The sequence below is a fragment of the Octopus bimaculoides genome, chromosome 16 (genome assembly GCF_046866305.1).
Source record: "Octopus bimaculoides isolate indiv1 chromosome 16, ASM4686630v1, whole genome shotgun sequence".
In the NCBI taxonomy this organism is placed as follows: Eukaryota; Metazoa; Mollusca; class Cephalopoda; order Octopoda; family Octopodidae; genus Octopus; species Octopus bimaculoides.
The window spans coordinates 46,892,397-46,914,863 of NC_142943.1; the positions used below are offsets into that span (position 1 = coordinate 46,892,397).

Consider the following 22,467-nt stretch of genomic DNA (forward strand, 5'->3'; position numbering starts at 1 on the left):
TAGGATAACACCATTCGACATTAAAACTACTTCAATATTCACTTCTACAAAGCATTTCTTTTAGGTTTTTGTCTGTCATTGTCTGGTATCTCACTCCTGGAAGTCATTGGCAGCACCATCCTTGCTTGTTATGTCAACTCTTACTTATTTCAAGTAAAGTTATTTTACTCCAAGACATTGTACAAACCAATATGGCACCAGACTTTTTATTTATGTGAAATGCTCTTTGAGTGGCACGAAAACATTGTTAATTGGATGGTGTGAATGTGAGACCAAATGAAGACATAGAAGCAGGCACTCGTCTGATTTGCCAAACATCGGAGGCCAATGCCAAAGCAAATTTCTTAATCACACAGCCATTCCTGGAAGCTTCTTTAATAAATGAAGACCAGCTGCATTTACTACTCCAGAGAAATATAACAGAAAGCAATGTGCAGAGAGAGCGAGAGAGAGAGAGAGAGAGAGATAGAAAGAGAGAGAAAGAGAGAGAGAAAGAGAAAGAGAAAGAGAGAGAGAAAGAGAGTTTTTGCGTGTGTGTGTGTTATGTATACTGTCCCTGTGTATATAGTAATCAACAAGATCCAAACTAATGGCAATTGTCAAACTAATTGAAAGGTAATGTAGAAAGGTAATATTATAAAAGTCGCCTCCAAAGCAGAGATTAACAGATTAATATTCCAAAAATATTGCAATTTTTTCTCAAGCACAACTCGATAATACAACAGTGAAATACTTACAAAAATGAAAGGGAAAAATCTCCGATAAAAGTTTCACTTTCCCGAACAAGAAATGTGCCATCACCTAAAGACTTGTATTGATGTAGTAACCATTCAGCACGGTGCCGCCCACCTTCCAGTTTCCCATGGAACCATTTTTCACCAAAGTGAAGCTCATCACTAGAACAGTTCTGTTGATGTGAAAAAAAGCAGAAAAAAAATGGTCACAAAAATTACAGGAAAACGTTTTTATTTTGTCATTATATCTTGTATTTTTATTTTCTATTTTATTATTATTTTCATTATTTGGGATTTTCATCAAATGTTTCTTTTCTTATATCACAAAACGCAGTCACCTCATGGAATACGTGCAAAGAAATGCTCCAAATCAACAAAGAATTGGCAAGAATTTCCTAAAAACATTCACCTAATCTGCATGAAATAGAATAAGGAAGTGCTTAACAGCCAAAGGAATCTATGGAAGTGGAAGATATGGAACAAAATGGTAGACTGATCTCCCAGGGAGATGACAATGGACCATATTGATTGAGACTATGTGGTGCTGAGGAATACTCAGTCACCCATGCAAATTTAATTAACTGTGCTTTAGGTGGAAATCATGACAGAGAATGAGATTATATGACATTCATCCAGATCTTTCTGCCATTTATACCAGCAAAGTCATCATCTTTTGCTCATCCCCCTTCTATGATACCCTCTTGCCTTTGTATCATCCCCTAGTTACTTTACCCCTATCTATCAAGGTAGGCAGGTAGATGGATGGAAAGATGGATACACACACACACACACACATACACAATGCTTTTGTTATGTCTTCTCACAATCATATGTAATATCATCATCATCGTTTAACGTCCGCTTTCCATGCTAGCATGGGTTGGACGATTTGGTTGAGGACTGGTGGACCAGGTGGCTACACCAGGCTCCAATCTGATTTGGCAGGGTTTCTACAGCTGGATGCCCTTCCTAACGCCAACCACTGTTGATAATCTACTGTAACCTACAAATGTGAGATTTTGTGCCAATATGAGAAATTTAACACTGTCTTTATTACTGCCTTACATTGTCGAAAATTGTATTTCAAAATCTCTAAATTTGATTAGTATTCCAATAAAGAGAGTTGAATGATACGTTTGGCAGATATAATTAAACCATCTCACCTCAGCACATAAACTGTTCTCTTCATCCTCTTGGTCTTCATCTTGTTCTGCTGCTGATGGATCTTCAGCGTAGAGCAATTTGGTTGTGGTTAATACAAATATATGTGGATGCCAAACCTGAAAAAAATTTAGAAGCTTGGTCACTAGATGGAACATTTTATTCAACATAGAATGGTCAATCATAAATTTCTAATAAATATGAAATACATTCTGCAGTTTTTTTTTACTGGCTTCAAACATTGACATAAAGAGTGTATAATCTGGTACTCATTTTATTGATCTTGTTTTAACACACACACACACACACACACACACACACACACACACACACACACACACACACACAATTATAGACTAATATACAGCGTGCATAATAAAGATACTTACATGATCTATGGAATCTTCAAGATACATGATACCATTCTTTACAGAATTACTCAGATCAGCGTCAATGTTATCTACAAGTGAAACACAAAAAAATGGAAGTAATATTATCAGTAAATTGACACACACACATGCAATGGGCTTCTTTCAGTTTCCATGTATCAAATCCAGTCACAAGGCTGTGGTTAGCCTGGGGCAACAGTATGCACAAAGTGACATGCAGTGGGACTGAACCTGGAATGAAGTGGTTGGCAAGCAAGCTCGTTAACTGTATGGCCACACTTACACCTGTGTATTATTTTTTATATCAGAAATGGTAAACAATAGAATCTTTGGTTAATTACAGATTTCCAATGTGGCGCTCACTGGGTGATGATATTTCTGATACAGTGACAAGGAAGTGTCTATAACTTGATGCAAAGCAAATGTGTTGAGGAATATCATTTGTAAAGCAACATTTTTTCCCAACTGTCCTTGTCTTTGCTTCCATCCTCATTGATATACATCAGCAAACGATACAAGCTAGAGGGGGGGGGGGAGGATTGTACTGCATGCTATTTCATTTCACTAACTTCTCATATCAATGGTATTGTAAGGGTTGGGTTTACTAACTGATGTCAGCTCTCTCAACTCATGAGTTGTCACCAAGTGGCTAGCCGAGTTGTCACCAAGTGGCTAGCCGAGTTGTCACCAAGTGGCTAGCCGAGTTGTCACCAAGTGACTAACCGAGTTGTCACCAAGTGACTAACCGAGTCGTCACCAAGTGACTAACCGAGTCGTCACCAAGTGACTAACCGAGTCGTCACCAAGTGACTAACCGAGTCGTCACCAAGTGGTTAACCGAGTCGTCACCAAGTGGTTAACCGAGTCGTCACCAAGTGGTTAACCGAGTCGTCACCAAGTGGTTAACCGAGTCGTCACCAAGTGGTTAACCGAGTCGTCACCAAGTGGTTAACCGAGTCGTCACCAAGTGGTTAACCGAGTCGTCACCAAGTGGTTAACCGAGTCGTCACCAAGTGGCTAGCCGAGTCGTCACCAAGTGGCTAGCCGAGTCGTCACCAAGTGACTAACCGAGTCGTCACCAAGTGACTAACCGAGTCGTCACCAAGTGACTAACCGAGTCGTCACCAAGTGACTAACCGAGTCGTCACCAAGTGACTAACCGAGTCGTCACCAAGTGACTAACCGAGTCGTCACCAAGTGACTAACCGAGTCGTCACCAAGTGACTAACCGAGTCGTCACCAAGTGACTAACCGAGTCGTCACCAAGTGACTAACCGAGTCGTCACCAAGTGACTAACCGAGTCGTCACCAAGTGACTAACCGAGTCGTCACCAAGTGACTAACCGAGTCGTCACCAAGTGACTAACCGAGTCGTCACCAAGTGACTAACCGAGTCGTCACCAAGTGACTAACCGAGTCGTCACCAAGTGACTAACCGAGTCGTCACCAAGTGACTAACCGAGTCGTCACCAAGTGACTAACCGAGTCGTCACCAAGTGACTAACCGAGTCGTCACCAAGTGACTAACCGAGTCGTCACCAAGTGACTAACCGAGTCGTCACCAAGTGACTAACCGAGTCGTCACCAAATGACTAACTGATTTTTGCTTGGGGGTTCTTGTTTTTAAAACTATCCAGAAGGATAGATATATTGTTGAGAACAATAGGTTTCGTTGGTGGTCTTGTTATCTGAATTCTAGCTTTTGGTGGCTTATAAGAGGTTAGAAAGGTCGTAGAGTAGTGAAGTCATTATTTCGACCAAGCTATGGCAATCTGGCAAATGTAAAACTGCTGTCACAGAAAAACTATTGTTCCACCGTGAGATCCAATATTATTAATTATTAATTATCAAGGCAGATTGCAATTCACAACTCTCTGCTTTTGATTTTTGTCCATGAAGGCATTCACTCACTGGCAACAAAATCTGTTGAGTTAGAATACTACCAGCACCAGTAATGTGCTGAGGCTTGCAATTTCTAGTTGGAATAATGATTTTTCAGGTTGTTATTCCCAGCAGCAATGGACATTTAAAAGAGTCATTTTATTGACAAAAAAAATTTACAATTAAAATACTACTTTATAGGGACCATATAACGTGTAATGGTTCTCAACCATTATTTGCCTAGGGGTCCCTTTGATTTGTATTTGACTCTCCTGAACCTCCACACCCATTTTATGTATAAAAATAATCATCATCATCGTTTAACATCTGTTTTCCATGCTAGCATGGGTTGGACGATTTGACTGAGGACTGGCAAACCAGAAGGCTGCACCAGGCTCCAATCTGATTTCTGATCTGGCAGAGTTTCTACAGTCAGATGCCCTTCCTAACGCCAACCACTCCGAGAGTGTAGTGGGTGCTTTTACACGCCACCGGCACGAGGGCCATTCACACGGTACTGGCAACGGCCACACTCAAAATAGTGTTTTTTACGTGCCACCTGCATGGGAGCCAATCCAGCGGCACTGGCAATGACCTTGCTCAAATGATTTTCTAAACGTGCCACCAGCACAAGTGCTAGAAGGCGACGCTGGTAACGATTACGCTATAATGGTGCTATTTACGGGCCACTAGCATGGAAGCCAGACAGATGTATTAAAAATATTAAGATATTTTGTGTATTATAAATTTTAACAACAAAATCTTACATGGATGTTAGTTGAGAACCACAAGCGTAGTCTATAAAAAGCTACTGAGAAACAACATTTAAAATAACGGCTAAATACACTTTACAATCAGAAAGAATTTCTTTAAAAGGAATATGAAAAATTTCAACTTACTATCATCTGCATTAACTACACATTCTTCTGCACCTTTTTGCAATTTTTTGTTCTAAAAATATAAAAAAAAGAAAAAAATTGGAAAATAGAGTTTGGCAGAAGGTTAGAAGAAAGAACACATGCTACATGAAAATAAAAGTACACAATATAGCCAAGTCATCATCATCATCATCATCATCATTTAACGTCCGTTTTCCATGCTGAGATGGGTTGGACAGTAGAGATTAATTCCACGAATATTGATGATGATGATGACGATTTTCTAAGTTGGCTGCAAATACTTATTAAGTCCTTTCATTAGAACAAAATCCTTAATAACGACCAAGTTTATTTAAACATACACTGTATGGTGTCATCTATAATTATCATCAGAGGTTTACTGTACAGCTCAACACATATTTTCTTTATCTCCCCCACCCACCGACTCAGATATATTTTTAAAACTGTAAATGCAAACGTCTAAAAGGAAATTGTTGTCACAAAGAAAGAAACGAATAATTTTGACAAACCTTCAGAAGGATCTTTTTACGTAGTTGATTAGGGGAGGGTAATTGCGTTTCATCTTTGTCAATAAAATCAACAAGTAAGTCATCTAGAAAAAAAAACGAAAAAAAAAAAACCAAAAACAGAGAGTAAAATATCAAATAGTGTCTAAAGATATTAAAACTGGAGAGAAATAAGCAAAAATCCATGGTGGCAAGTAAAAATAGACGAAGATGCTTAGAAAGCTTTAAATAACCCACCCCGGAACATGTCTTTGAAAGCCATTGCCATCTTCCGTTGTTGTGGGAGTGTACAGTGATTCTCTATTGATAAAATCAGGGGGTAACTGAAATGGAAGAAAAAAACATTTTTTAAATAATAATACTGTTAATAAAATAATACATAAACAGAAATAACTTTACTGACAATGTATACATATATAATATATGCATGTATATATATATATATATATATATATACACACACACACATACATACATACCTATACATGTGTATGTATGTATATACATCATATACATATATATATATCAACTTTAAATAGAGCTCAAAATTGATCTGTTGAAAATACTTTATTGCAACAACAATAACAATAATAACAATAATAACAAATAAATAGACCTATGTACATTTCGATAGAACATCCAGAATGATTAATACATATCATAAAATATTATAAAATATTATAAAATGATATATATTCAAAGACTCAACAATCTTAGCAGAAAACTCACAGTTAACAGATACTATATTTTTTACCAAATTTTTGGGTTAAAAAAATATATATTTAATATATATATATATATATATATATATATATACATTCCAACTAGTGACTGCAGAGAAGCTATTTTTGTAGCATGAAATCCCTTTTGCAACTAGCCTAAGGGCTAGTCCTCATGGCCATGTTCTTTGCAGATGTTTCAAATCGGAAATCCAATTGAGATAAAACACATTCTGCTATTTTGGCCAGAATTGCAACAAGGAACTTATATTGGAACAACCAGAAGATTTCATCCCTTCACCTGGCAACAAAAGATGTCTTTTTCTCCCTCAACAATAAACAGCAACAAAGCTGACAGCCATCACCATATTTATTTCATAAACCAGAAACACACGACAAACATTGAGTCAACAAGGGAATCTGTATGTGGTTGCTCAACCTGCTAGAAAAAACAGCCGAGTTTCCTTCAAATCACACCCAGTCTTAAATGAACGATATCTGGAAAATGATGCTGGATGGTCACAGTAGAAATACCTTTGATGAGGTCAGACTCAAGACTAAACAACACATTGCCAACAACAAGAAGAACAGTAACAACTTGAAGACAGATTAGTAAATGGTAGAAGTGAAGTTACTTACTCTGTTGTCACCCAGGCATGCTCAGCAATAGTTTTGAGGACATCAAGGAATTTTATTTTACTGGTTAATGTAAGGCCATGTGTTATGTGTGGGTAACCTTCAGGGCCATCCCAACAATCCACTGGAAGATGAAGAAAAACGAATATCAGCTTCAACATTCAATACATACAGTATGGAACAAGACCAACATACAAATAAGCGAGCAGGGCTAGCATCAGTAGGGAACTGAGCTAAGGTGCGTTAGGGAGCTGGGTGAAATGATGGTAGGAGATTAGTTGTGAGAGAAGTTGAATAATGTTTGTAATAAATGCTGTTTGTATTTAATGAGATCAGTCATGTCAGACTCTTTCAGTCCATCCTAAAAAGGAACTTCTACATGGTTAATTAACTTGCTAGAAATAGCAGCCAAATCTCACTGAAACCACACTATCAGCTTTAAAACAGGGAGTTCAATGCGTTAAGTGGTGCTCAATACACTGAAGCTACAAGAAAAAAACATGGAATTAGTTATGGCCAGAACAGCTGTGGTCAAAGGGTTTTTTTCTTGATCAGAATGGATTTGGGGATAAACAACAACAAGGTATAAGAGGATTAATACAGAATAACATTACTTACATTCAATACACCGACAACCCATTCTCAAGCACCGGGCATAGGCTTCCACAGATGAATCACTCCTTAATTGACAACCGGTTAAATAACTGTAACAACAACAACAACATCATTAGCATCAACAACAGTTAAATCCATCATCATCATCATTTAACATCTGTTTTCTATGCTGCAATGGGTTGGAATTGGTAAGGGTAAGAAAAGAACCAAGTTCCAATTGTCTGCTTCGGTTTCAACGGCTAGATGCCCTTCCTAACATTAACCACTTTACAGGGTGGAGCTGGGGGGGCTTTTTACATGGCACCAGCACAGAAGCCTTTTATGTGGCGCCAGAGTGGGAGCTCTATGCACGACACCAGCAGAGGTGCTTTTAACAAACACATTCGTATACAAGTAGAGAAGTGCATATATCAATGCACAGAAAGGCAGTCGTCAAAGAGAAGCATCAAAGTGTACTTACGTGTTATGAGAAGAAGCAATCCAATAGTGAGACAAAGGGTGGTTCATGTCTTGCGTCACTTTGTCATATTTTGTGTCCCAAACTTGATTTGGTTTAGAAAATAAATAATCTTCAAACTGTAAAGAAAACAAGTACAATAAAATAAATTAAATGCGAGTGTGGCAAGTGTGTGTAACCCATGCTAGCATGGAAAGCGGACGTTAAACGATGATGATGATGATATGATATATATATATATATATATATACAGTAATACCTCACTTTACGAGTTTTTAAGAGTTTTATTTTCTGTTTACGAGTTTTCACTTTACAAACATTCTCTAGGAATGGTAGTCTGAAGGAGCAAGGTCGGAAGAATAAGGTGGGTGAGGAATTTTTTCTCAAAGAAGCTCTTTGATCTTCTGTGCTGTGATCTTTGCAGTGTGGGGTCACGCATTGTCCTGATGAAACATCTTTCCTTTTCAATTCACTAAAGCGGGTCTTTTCTTCTTCAAAGCTTGGTTCAAATGATCTAATTGCTGACAATTAAGCATTGACTGTTGCATTAAGTGGTAACAATTTCAAAGTGAATTACTGCTTTGCAATCCCACCAGATAGACAGAAGAACATTTTTCTCATGAAGTTCCCTTCTTGGTTGTGGTTGAGCTTTTTCCCTTTTTCCAAGTCACTGTTTACGCTGTTTAACATTTCGATAGAAGATCCATTTTTCATTACCACTCACAAGACTATCCAAAAAGGGTGAAATGAGTTTGCGAGAATGGAGAGAAGAGCAGATGTCAACTTGGGATTTGCAGTTGCTTTCAGACAATTCATGAGGCACCCATTTTCCAAGTTTAGGAACCTTTCCAAGTTGTTGAAGATGACAATGAACAGTTGTATGGTTTGAACTAAGCTTTATTGCCAATTCTTCAACTGATAATGCAGGATTTTCATCAAGTAATGCCTCAAGGAGCTTATCACCAAATTCAACTGGACGTCCTGTTCGATCTTTATCTTCAAAGCTGAAATCTCCACTTCTGAAATTTGCAAACCATCTTCTGCAAGTTCTTTCATTCAAGCATTCTTTCCCATAAAAGGAGTGTATGTTTTGAGTCGCTTCGGCTGCAGAGTTTCCTTTTTTGTACTCATAAAGCATTATGTACCTCAAATATTATTTGGATACTTCCATGTTAGAAAGGGTTTTAATCAAAGAAATTTTAATTCTATCATTCTGTAAAATAATATTTAATTAGTTTATATGTACACAAATGCATAAAAATAATTTTTAATTCCATTAGACATTCTAAAATACTATTAAATTTCATTCAATTTTAAAAAAGGTAAAATTGGACAGAACTTATGGGATGACCTGATATATATATATATATATATAAGGTTTCAATATGTGGACATGAAGTTTATTTTACAATTATGTGGTTCCATGTTTGATCCCCACTGTATGGTTGGCACCTTGAGATCTCATTGTGTGTGTGCATCAATGTTGTTTATGTTTTGTTTCTTTATGCCTGGCTATGTCACCACAGTGTTGTGCATTTCTACATGCAAACTCCACAACTAACCTCTTGTTCAGTAAAATAAGGCTCAGCAGCTGCTCTCACTGCATCGTCCAGGTGAGTTTTCATGATGTCTTTCACAACATTGATATCATTGGCACTTGAATCCTGAAAATAAGTTTAAAAAATAAAGTTTTTTTAAAAAGTTGAAACGAAAATAAAATCAATCAAAAGTTAATATGTATTTTTACACTAAACTTAGTCTGGAGGAAAGGTCAGTATTGAACACTCTTTGTGGGGGCCTGCAACAATGCCAGAAGGAACAAAGTTGTCTTCAACCCAACAACCTGGCTAGAATGCTTTGCTAAAGTTACCCAAAGACCAGGAACTTCTGTTTGCTAATCAAGAGATTAAATCAACCATCCAAGAAGGCCATGGAGGGATCTGAATTTAGAAAGCAAAGGACCTCAAGGTATCCTACTCGCCATTCCAATTCCAATAGTCCTGACTAGTAGATTATTTATTAACCCCAGAAGGAAAACAATAAAAATTCCTTGAATGGGATTTGAATTCAGAATGTAACAACCTGGATTGAACAACACAAGGTATTTTGTCTGATGTTCCAACAATTCTACCAATTTAGCATCAATTAGTTAACAAAAATAAACCTAGAAGTCACCATATTTCATTTTGGTAAGTAGATGGAAACTGAAAGAAGCCTGTCGTGTGTGTGTGTGTGTATGTGTATGTATATATATATATATATATATATATATATATATATATATATGGGTACAGGATGTCACCAACTGTGTAAACAACATGAAGTACGAAAACAAACGAGTTAAATACGCAAACGAGAGAAAAAATGGAGAACAGGATAAGTAACACAAAGAATGACCCTTCATCAGTTGTCAGCTGTCTATCTACTCCTCATCTCGAGCATTCAATGACAATATGAGTCTTCGAAGACAGTTACTCCCATAAATTCCAAAATAGAATTTGGGATATATGGAGGATCAAATTTGGGAACAAAACCAGGATAGTGGGGACATACAAGGAAACCGAACGAAAACAAACATGGAGGGTCGTTAAACGAGAATAAGAGGAAAATAGTGAATGCTGGGAGAAATATTTTCTTTGAAAAGAGGCAAGATAGAAGTGAGGGATAGAAGACGTCCAGTTCTTAGAACGTCATGGCTTAGAAGTATTTTGACCTCTATTTTTAGCAAAGCTGGTGCTCATGTAGTACCCAAGTATATATAAATATATTATATAAATATTAATTTGCCTATACGGCTGTATGCTCGCAGCCATTAATGTCATTATTTTTAGAAATAATATCGTTCTTTTACATCTATGAATCATTTCACATGGTTTGTTTGTTTCAGTGGTGTTCAACCACTCAAACGAATTTACAGGCATGATGGTAGCGAATTCTAGTAGCTGTCCCTGGCCGATTTGACTGAGGAGAATCGGGCACCTTAGGCACTAACTTCAAAATCATGATATCAAATGAACTGACATTCCTTCTACATCCTTGGCGGAGGTAAGATGCTATTCTTGTTCATTAAAATTTGTTTTCAATCATGCCAGCTTTAATTTAGTGATTCTTCTGGGGCTTAGAAGTATTTTTAGCGAAGCAGGTGCTTAGAAGTATTTTTAGCGAAGCAGGTGCTCATGTTGTACCCTAGTATACATAAATATATACTAGGCTATATGCACACGGCCACAAATGTTATTGTTTTTAGAAATAATACCATTCTTTTATTTGTGTGTGTGTGTGTGTGTGTGTGTGTGTGTGTGTGTGTGTGTGTGTGTGTGTGTGTGTGTGTGTTTGACAGCCGATGTTGGTGTGTTTAAGTCCCCATAACATAGCAGTTCGGCAAAAGAGATTGATAGAATAAGTGCTAGGCTTACAAAGAGTAAGTCCAGGGGTCGATTTGTTCGACTAAAGGCAGTGCTCCAGCATGGCCGCAGTCAAATGACAGAAGCAAGTAGAAGAATGAAAGAATAGAAGAATGGCATCAGACGCACACAGAATTAATCCATTTAAAACTGACAACTCTCTTTGTTTTTTATTCATAGAAACCTTTGTAGAAATACTTACTCTTTGTTCTTGTAGCAAAAATAGTTGAAAATTTTCAGGTGACATGGTCCTGAAATAAGAACAGAGAAGCCAAAAGTAAGTAAATGTGAGACATTGTGTGTATGTGTGAGCATCATTGCGTGCGTGTGTGTGTGTGTATATGTATATGTATATGTGTATATATATATATATATATATAGATATATATATGTATATATATATGTATATGTATATATATATATATATATATATATGTATATACATAAAATCATTGTTTAATGTCTATTTTCCATGCTGGCATGGGTTGAACGGTTTGACTGGGGAATGGCAAGCCAGTAGGCTGTACCAGGCTCCAATCTGATCTGGCATGGTTTCAACAGCTAGATGCCTTTCCTAACCACTTTCAGAGTGTAGTGGGTGCTTTTTATGTTCCACTGGCACGAGAGCCAGTCAGGTGGCACTGGTATCGACCATGTTTTGATGCTGCTTTTTACATGCCACCAGCACAGGAGCCAGTCAGGCGGCACTGACATCAGCCACAACTACAATTTCCTTTTTCATTTCAATCTTGATCTGCTTTTGATTTATATATATGTGTCTGATGTGCAGAAGTGACTGAGTGGTAAGTAGCTGGCTTACCAACCACATGGTTCTGGGTTCAGTCCCACTGTGTGGCACCTTGGGCAAGTGTCTTCTACTATACCCTCAGGCCGACCAAAGCCTTGTGAGTGGATTTGGTAGATGGTAACTGACAGAAGCCCATGTGTGTATATATGTTTGTGTGTCTGTGTTTGTCCCCCCACCCAACATCACTTGACAACTGTTAGTGGTGTGTTTACGTCCCCGTAACGTAGCGGTTCAGCAAAAGAAACCGATAGAATAAGTACTAGGGCCGATTTGCTCGACTAAAGGCGGTGTTCCAGCATGGCCACAGTCAAATGACTGAAACAAGTAAAAAAGTATATATATATATATATATATATATATATATATATATATATATATATATATATATATATGGTTATGCTATATATGTGATGGATTCTCCTGTCAAAGACAACAAATGTTGAGATTTTGTTGAACGACCTGCACAAATTATTTGTCTCTGGTGATCTATAATGTCTGTGCTGTACATTAGCCCTTTCCCTCCATCAAATCAACGTTGCCTAAACAGGTGTCACAGTGTGCCATGCGTCAGGTGTCGACGTGATCGCAGAGCAACACAAGTTGAAGAGTTTTGGTCAAGAACACAATATACCACCCAGCCTAGGAATTGAAACCATGATTGGTGGATTGTGACTGCAACACTTTAACCACTAGGCCATGTGTTTGTGTGTGTGTGTATTATTCTTATGCAAGAATGTTGTTGATAGTGACTTTGAAGTTTCGGCCAATTAAGCTATCATTGGACTCTACAAAAGTATAGAGTAACCGATCACATTAATGAGAAATTGTTTTTCCTATCACTGAACATAAAACAAAACATTTTATATATATATATATATATCTATATATATATATATATATATATATATATAAGTATGTATATATACATATATCTATGTACATGCATATATATGTGTATGTGAGTCTGTTTCTCTCAACACACACATATATATATATATACAGAGAGAGAGAGAGAGAGAGAGAAAGGCAAGACAAAGAATAAATGTATATAAATACAGGCATAATTATATAAATACGCACACACACACATATATATATATATATATAGTTTTAGGGAAAATAACCAATTTTCAAGAACACGTGTACGTGTAATCTTTTTATTATATTTATCTTATGATATTTACTTTACTTTATATTATACTCATTTATTGTGCTTTTAATTATTAATTTTTCTATATGTGATAGTGGATTTTCATCGATGAGTTCTTGAAAATTGGTTATTTTCCCTAAAACTATATATTTTATATATACTTTATCTATAAGGCTCAATTTAATTTTAATTTTTTATAAATTGATTTTAATTGAGTTTTTTACCTGTAATTTTGGATTTTGTCCCTAATATTATTATTATTATATATATATATATATATATATATATATATATATATATATATATATATATACATCTGTACATGTGTACCTATGCCTAATCTATCCAATGTGTTCAGTGGCTGTCTATAATGCTATATTATTCTTTGTCTTTTTTCGTAATTGCACATATATATACACACACGCGCACACACACATTTGTTTAATTCTCAGCTCATGAAAATAAATAAATAGGGCATAACTTTTGCGCACCCTCCTCTACCTGTCTCATTGTATGAGCATATGTCAGTGCGTGCGTGGATGTGTGTGTGTGTTTGAGTATACGTATGTGAGCGCTTGTCTCTCCTTGACTTGACATCACATGATTGCTGTAAATGAATGTCACTCATTTTGAACTTTGTGTGAAAACATTGTTTGGCCATGATGGAGGATGGGGGAATTCAAATAATGCCTTACTTGGAAACATGTGGGGGTTAGTGACAGGAAAGGCACCCAGCCATAGAAAATTTGCTTCAACAAATTCTGTTGCTGAATATCTCTCGTTGTGAGATTTAAAAATAGTAATTTTCCAAATTCTGTTTGACCCATGCAAGCATGGAAAAGTGAACCCTAAAATAATGATAATATACAGATACATGAGGAGGTGTTGGAAAGTTCCTGGCTTTAGCTACAAGAAAATACAGGAGGATCAGTTAATCAGGATTTCAGTCAACATATTCACACACCTATTGCTGTGGTCCTTCCATTTTCCTAAACCCTGTAAGAGGACTTGAAAAGTTGGGCCTCCACCCAAACCTTTTGTGATACTCTTAAAGACAGGAACTTTTCAGCACTCCTCTGTATACGTTTCAGTGAATTTAACTTTATTCATAACACACATACACACACACACACAAAGTGAAATTCATTGTAGATAAAAGGTCTGCATGACTTGCCCATTAATCCAGTTGAACAGACTACAATGGAACAGGATTGTATAGGAGTAAAGCTTCAGTTCTTTAAAAAATATGCTGTTATTTTTTTATTAATTGTTTGAGATTTGAAGGATTTAGCTGAGCTTTGAGCTACACAAAAGCAGTTTTTTCACATTATTAGCCCACCTGTAAGTGACTCAGTTTTTCAAATGCCCTTCACTAGGGCATGAAACCAATTCAAAGTTTCATCAAAGAATGAAGCAAAATAAGCACCTGTCTTGATATAGTTTTGTAAAATAATGGAAATGGATGCAAAACAGATCAATGTTTACCTAATATTGCCACTGAATTCAAAATAATTGGAGAACCTTTCTGTGATAATCTGAAAGAACAATAAAACACACACACATATATATATAATAATAAAAAATACAATAGTTTATCAAAAGCTACAGTGAAATAGTTTAATCTAGTTTCTGTCATTAGCTTTAATGTACACTAATTACCCAGATTATACTCCTTTTGCAAGACAAGGTATGATGCACTAAAAGATACTTGCAAAAAACACATTCTCAATTAAGCACAGGTATGACTGTGTGGTTAAGAAGCTCGCTTCCTGACCATATAGTTCTGAGTTCAGTCCCACTGCATGGCACCTTGAGCAAGTGTCTTCTACTATAGTCTCAGGCTCACCAAAGCCTTGTGAGTGGATTTGGTAGATGGAAACTGAAAAAAGCCTGTCATAAAGTGAGATCGTAGCTGTAACCTACACCAGTGTCGCATAACCAGCCAACTCAAAAAGTACCCTTGGATTGTAGAGCGACAAATTAATTTGAGATTCTTGTTAGCAGGCAAAGGGACACCACCAAAACTCTCTGCTTATCTCTCATTGTCTATGTTTTACATTTTCTTCCCATGATCGAGGCCAATTTGTATTTGCTGTCCTCCAAGATAGTTAGGGAGACCATATCTTGCTTGTAGATTCTACTTTTTGACCCGGTTACAACAGCTGGATGCTCTTCCTAACATCAACTACTTCACAGATTGTACAGAGTACATCTTACCATGGCACCAGCACTAGAGAGGTTGTCAAGTCATGAGAAGAAAAGAATAGAAAGTCTTCTTCACCTTATGTTGTCTCTGATTATCTGCCAACAACTTGACAGAGTGTATTGGGTGCATTTTATAGAAATGCCAGCCCTAGTAGTATTACTTTGTCCCTAACAAGACAAAAGAGCTTCCACCGTTTTAAGTTGGCTGGATTAATGGGCTTTTGCCCAAAGTCTGCAGGAAATAACAAAAGGAATATAAAAGAAGAAGTTATAGATATCCATGAATGATAAACACTTTAGAATTACATATACAAAGAGAGAAATTTATCCTGTGTGTGTTTAACGTTAAGTCTGAGCCTCAGCAACCCTCTGGCAGTATCTATCTCTACATAATACAACCAGAGGCAGTAGTAGAATGGAAGATGCTGTAGACATCACAGAAACATGGGATTTACTGATGAGAGAGGTCAGTCAAGGTGTAGGATGGAATTTCGGCAGCAGCCTAAAACTATAGAGATGTGGCAGATGTACCAGATGTAGCAGATAAAACAGAAGAAGACTTACAGATGGCACATGAATTAAGTTACGGAACAGGGCTGCAAATTCTTCAAATCCTATAGAACAAGTACCATTTTTATCGACTTCCTGAAATAAAGGGAAAAGACAAACATTTAGAAAAAATAATTACTTTTTTACATAGAATGCCACACACATACACAACTGCTCACCATACATTTTACAACACTTGCTTCAATAACAAAATGGTGTCTTATCTCATGGACATGGACAAAGGCAGACAGATCTGTGTGGTAAAGAAGTTCACTGTGGGGTCATCAATCCAATCTCACTGTACAGAACCTGGTTTTCTATCATAGCCTTGGGCCAAAGGATTGTCTACCAAAATACTTCATTGGTTAATCTAAAGTCAGAGTCCAGCTTAACCACAAAGTCCACTCATGGACTTGGACGTTCTTACAGTCTCTGCTGCAACTCTTTCTGCCTCAGGGTATCGCATGCACAAAACCTAAGACTGGTTTCCTTCTTTGTTTGGATGGAATCTTTAACTTTCTGATTAAACAAGAAGGTGGCTTCCCTTACAATCTGTTCTCAGCAGAACTCTTCTGCAGCAGCAGCCTCAGACCAAACAGCAGCAGCCTATTAGGACCAACAGATGACACTGTTGACTTTTAGAAAAACTCTCATGACCCAATCATGTAGACACAACAAGGTGAGTAAAGGCTGCCCACCACCTCTCCAAATATGTCTTATCTGCACAAGTTCCAGTACAAATGCCTGTTTGGAGGCTGGCATGAAAAAGCTACAATATAATAAAGTTTAGGGAAAATAAACATACTACATTTTCCATTGAATCAGATGGAGTTTACTGAGACAAATTGTCTATGGCTGGATGCTCTTCATGTTACCAACCTTCATTCATTTCAAGTATGGGGGAAATGGATATCAAATGATGATGATGATGATGATGATGATGATGATGTTGTAATATTTCCCTATGACACCTTGTTGGCTTCCTACTCTTGACCCGGTGGAGCATCATAGATATGACAGCTGAAGGCAGAAAGGGCTACACCACCATGAGGGTGGTATTCATTTACAATTGACTACACAAGAATGTGAAATAAAGTGCCTTACTTAAGGACACAACATGCTGCCTGGTCTAAGAACTGAACCTGTGGCTTTACGATCACAAACCCAACACTTTAACCACTAGGCCAGTGGTTCTCAACTTGGTGTCCGTGGGCCCCTGGTGGTCCAGAAAGGTAGTACTAGGGGTCTGTGAACTAAATTCAAAATTTCATATATATATATATATATATATATATATATATATATATATATATATATATATATGGATAAGCATATTAAAAGAGGTCCATGGGAAATCTCATTTAAATAAAAGGATTGGGAACCATTGTTGGGAACCACTGCGTTAGGGCATGCCTCTTCACTTTTCACAAGTTCATATTTTATCAACAAAATATACTTGAAATGGCATCAATCAAGAACCAGAAGTGGGTCATAAACCTGGTTGTGGCACTGATGAGATCTTTCTAATAAAATAAATTGAATTACCCAACCATGAAATATTAAATCACATTAGTAAAAAAAAAAAAAAGAATTTGGAAAGTACAATACAAATAATTAGAGAAGCTTCTCTTTTCAACCAGAGAGTCATCATTGTGTGGCTTGAAATTTCTATTTTGACAGATACAACCATCCCAGATATTTCTAATTAGAAAACCACATTATTTGGTTGGAGTAATGGTGAGTTATCTTGATTGTATAAGTTAGACACCAGCAAGTCTGATGGGATAAGTAAGACACCAGCAAGTCTGATTGGATAAATTAGACACCAGCAAGTTTGATTGTGTAAGTTAGACACCAGCAAGTCTGATGGGATAAGTAAGACACCAGCAAGTTTGATTGGATAAATTAGACACCAGCAACTCTGGATGGATAACTTAGACACCAGCAATTCTAATAGTCTTGTTGGTGGTGGTCATCATCATCATCATAGTTTAACATCCGCCTTCCATGCTAGCATGTGTTGGACGATTTGACTGAGGACTGGTGAACCAGATGGCTACACCAGGCTCCAATCTGATCTGGCAGAGTTTCTACAGCTGGATGCCCTTCCTAACACCAACCACTCCGAGAGTGTAGTGGGTGCTTTTACGTGCCACCTGCACAAAAGCCAGTTAGGTGGTACTGGCAACGACCACGCTCAAAATGGTGTATTTTACATACCACCTGCACAGGAGCCACTCCAGCGGCACTGGCAACAACCTCGCTCAAATGTTTTTTCACATGCCACCGGCACAAGTGCCAGGAAGGCGATGCTGGTGATGGTGCTATTTAATTCAGCTGCACTTGAGCAGAAATGAGGACTAAGGCATTACAGCTGTATTACAGACAGTGCATTTAAAATTACATTATTCAATGTATCCTGCTATTTTAGGATACCACGGTATTATTTGCGGGTGTTTTGGTAGCCATTTTTAGCAGGTCAAGTGACCACCATACTCAAGAGTTACTGAGGTATAGTAAACAGTTTAATAAGAGATTTAAACTGCACATCCATAATCAACAAGCTCACCAGACACAGGATTAGCTGTGCAACTTGAAATGTGAGACCTATGAAGATCTTAGAAGAGATTCCAGTGATTGTGATGGAAGAAGAGTATTTAAGAAATCTATACACTTAAAAAAGAAGAAAAGACAACATGGTCATCTAAGTGACTGGCAAAATTTCTCTGGTCAACATAGAATCTCTTCCCTGCTGTCCTTTCAACAAGAATAGCTCCTGCTCAGCTGAAAAGAATCTCTCTACCTCAAGACATAAAGGAGCATTTATGTGGTCAGTCAGACTGCAGCCAAATTTCCCTCAAATCACACCATGTGCGTGTGTGTGTGTGTGTGTGTGTGTGTGTGTATGCACACACGTGTGTCTTGGCATCGTGTGATGGTTGAATGGTTATAAATAAGCATCACCATCATACAAGTGACATTGTTCAATTCTGTGGAAAACAGGTTTGGCCATAGGAGAAATATTACCTTATTTGGAAACAGGTGAGGGTTAGTGATAGAAAGGGCATCCAGACAGAAAATCCGTCTGACCCATGCAAGGATTGGAAAAACATTAGATGATGAGGATAATGAAAAAGGGGAGAGGATCAAAGCTGAAATACTTTTCATCAAAGGTCTGTTCGATTAGGGCTGATCAGGATTAGACAGTAACAACAACCTCCCACCTTTCCAACCATGCCATACACTATTTTAAACATTTCACTCAACTATTTCCTTTCCAGAATTAAATTTCATCAGAAACTTTCTAAATGCTTATGTTTCCCCTTACAACATTGATCTTACACATCAAAGAGGGCCTTCACGAACCACAGATTATGAGCATTGCCCTCTTTCTCAGACTTAATACAAATAAAATCACATATTCATGATGACTCGACAAAAACCCAAAACAATATAAAAAAAAAAAAATAAAAAAAGGTATTCTTTGAATGTCTGACATAAATAGCTTTCAGAAAGGTTGCTTACATCGAGATGAATAATTTCTTTTGAACAATGGTTTTATCTTGCTGGATTGAGCAGAGATAATGTTTACCTCTATATATTAACACAAAGGTGAAACACCAACAACAAAATAAGTTTTAGAAGACATTTTTTTCGCTCGCAGTTGTTTGGTGCATTGCTTCAAAGAATGATATCTGCAAAACATGCAATGCAGTTTTGGGAAAATAACGCAGCTGCATCTATTAAAAACAATGTTTTGTGAAGTCTACACTTACAGGTACATAATGATATAATAATAAGTAATAAAATAGGAAGTCACATTTTTACAATAATAATAATTATGGAGATGTACCTGCATAGCAAGCGACCTGATCTAAGATCGTGTGATGGAACGAAAACAATTGCAGCGTGGAAAGTGTTTATAACCCATTTAAAAACACACAAAAACCGTTAGGGATGCAGCACGGAATTTTGTCAGTGAACAGGTCACGGTCTCAAAGCGATGAAAATATTTTGACAAATTAAATTTAAATGTTGAAGTGAATCTAACGGTTTTTGTGTGTTTTTAAATGGCTTATAAACACCTTCCACGTGGAATTAATAATAATAATATTTTAGAAAGGATTGACATAACTCTTTACAAAGGTAACTCAGAGAGACAGTACTTTACGCAATATGCATGCAGTTCCAAGTAAAGCCGACATTTGCAATATACCTAGATTATCATTATTATTATTATTATTATTATTATTATCATTATTATTATTATTATTAAGTCAACAAGCTGGCAGAGTTGTTAGTATGCTGGACGAAATGCTAAGCAGTATTTCACCCGCCACTACATTCTGAATTCAAATTCTGCTGAGGTCGACTTTGCCTTTCATCCTTTTGAGATCAATAAATTGAGTACCAGTAAAATACTGAGGTCAATGTAATTGACTTAATCCCCTCCTCATAAATTTGAGGTCTTGATCCTCCAGTAGAGAGGATTATTATTATTATTATTATTATTAGAGCATCCAATATCATGATGTTGTAGATTGAAGATATTGGATAAGATGAAAGGAATGCATGATGTCTGTCAAGTCCCAACAAGGACCTCACACAGACAGACACTGCTTTACGCAGTATGCCTGCAGTTCCAAGTAATGACGACTTTTGCAATACATCTAGATTGTAGGGTATTTCTAAAGTTTCCAGATATTTCTTCGGGTTGGGTGATATTGAACCCAACGCTCCAATGACAACAACAAGAACCTTTATGTTTGACTCTTGCAGCTGGCAATCTCAATTTTCAGGACTCCATACTTGTTGACCTTTTCTCTACTACTGCTACTACTACTATTGGTTTCAAATTTGGGACAAGGCCAGCAATTCTGGGGGAGGGTGTAAGTCAATTACAACAGCCCCATTGCTCAACTGTAACTTATTTTATCAACCCCAAGAGGATGTAAGGCCAAATACACCTTGGTGGAATTTGAACTGAGAATGTAAAGATGGACAAAATGCCACTAAGCATATTTTCCCTGGCATTCTACAGTTCTGCCAACTCATCATCATCACCATCACCACCACCATCAAAATGGTGAGCTGACAGAATCATTAGCATACTGGAGAAAATTAATTAGATCACACAAAATGAATATATGAACAAATGATTTTAAATAAAGTCAATTCATAAAAGAAAAAGAAAAAAAAAACTTTAAAAAAAATCAACCATGCTACTTACTTGAAATTTGTCTCTTAGTTTATTGCTGGCAATTTTATAATTTATTCGTAACATCCATCCTTTTAGATGTTTCTGTGTTACTCTGAAAGTACAACAGAGACAGTCAAGTACATTCACAAACATTTCAATTAATCTTTGAAAATGAATAACCAGCAATGTGGTAGAAGTTATCAACATTCATCATCATCATCATTTTACTGTCCACTTTTCCATGTTTACATTGGTCAGACAGAATTTATTAGGACAGTTGTTTTTATGGAAGGATGCACTTCCTGTCACCAACCCTCACCTGTTTCCAAGCAAAATAAAATTTCTCTTTGGCTGGACAGGTTATCACAATATATTGGAAGTGGCACTGCTTGTATGACAGTGATGCTCATTTACAATAACCTAGTGATGTCAAGGAGACCCAAGCACGTGCGCACACACACATATGATAGGCTTCTTTTAGTTTCTGTCTACCAATTTCACGCACAGAGCACTGGTTGGCCAGGTGCCATATTAGAAGACACTTGCCCAAGGTGCCATGTGGTGGGACTGAACCTAGAATCATATAGTTGCAATGCCAATCTCTTACAACAAAGCCATGCTTTTTGCCTACATTTATATGGACAATGTGTTAAGATTGTCCCCACTGATTGTTCCTCTATAAAAGTTGATTTCATCACAATTTCTTACTTTCAGCATAAAATAGTTAGAAGAGACGAGTTGGCAGTTAATGAAACACAAGCAGCAAAGGTACAGGATGCAAAAAGCCCCAACAAAAATTAGTTAAAATTGCTTCAGAGTGAGGAGAGAATTAAAATATTAGCGCCAATGAATAAATCTTGTGAAGAAAGACAAGAATAAAAATCTTGGATTCAGATTAGTTAAAAAATGAATGGTAAATGTAATGAGGGAGAGAAAATGCAAGATATGTTTCAGTGTTATTAAACCTCTTCAATGAAACTTAGGTTCATTAGCAAAAACCAGATATTCGATGACTGAGAAATATCCAAAAATGTTTCTTTAGCCAATGTGAGTGTCTCCTCAGTCACATGACTTACTCAGTGGAATAGCAAAATTGTTTTGCAGCAAACTCCTCACTTACTTCATCCCTTGATTTACCAAATGTCTTGAAATAC

At 37.0% G+C, this 22,467-nt stretch overlaps 1 protein-coding gene across 9 annotated transcripts in view; it reads right to left on the bottom strand.

Annotated features, from left to right (window-relative positions):
• LOC106874041 (1-phosphatidylinositol 4,5-bisphosphate phosphodiesterase gamma-1) overlaps window positions 1–22,467 on the bottom strand; it is a 145,438-nt gene that overhangs the window by 41,859 nt on the left and 81,112 nt on the right. For all 9 annotated transcript variants that reach the window (XM_089364652.1, XM_089364650.1, XM_052974028.2 and 6 more), the window contains exons 5-18: window positions 21,344–21,425; window positions 16,129–16,209; window positions 14,845–14,894; window positions 11,604–11,652; window positions 9,560–9,661; window positions 8,001–8,116; window positions 7,544–7,629; window positions 6,929–7,049; window positions 5,808–5,893; window positions 5,574–5,656; window positions 5,065–5,116; window positions 2,285–2,355; window positions 1,898–2,014; window positions 738–907 (exon numbers count right to left, since the gene is read on the bottom strand). In XM_089364652.1, coding sequence (XP_089220778.1) covers window positions 738–907; window positions 1,898–2,014; window positions 2,285–2,355; window positions 5,065–5,116; window positions 5,574–5,656; window positions 5,808–5,893; window positions 6,929–7,049; window positions 7,544–7,629; window positions 8,001–8,116; window positions 9,560–9,661; window positions 11,604–11,652; window positions 14,845–14,894; window positions 16,129–16,209; window positions 21,344–21,425 — 1,266 coding nt within the window. The remainder of the gene's footprint in view (window positions 1–737; window positions 908–1,897; window positions 2,015–2,284; window positions 2,356–5,064; window positions 5,117–5,573; window positions 5,657–5,807; window positions 5,894–6,928; window positions 7,050–7,543; window positions 7,630–8,000; window positions 8,117–9,559; window positions 9,662–11,603; window positions 11,653–14,844; window positions 14,895–16,128; window positions 16,210–21,343; window positions 21,426–22,467) is intronic.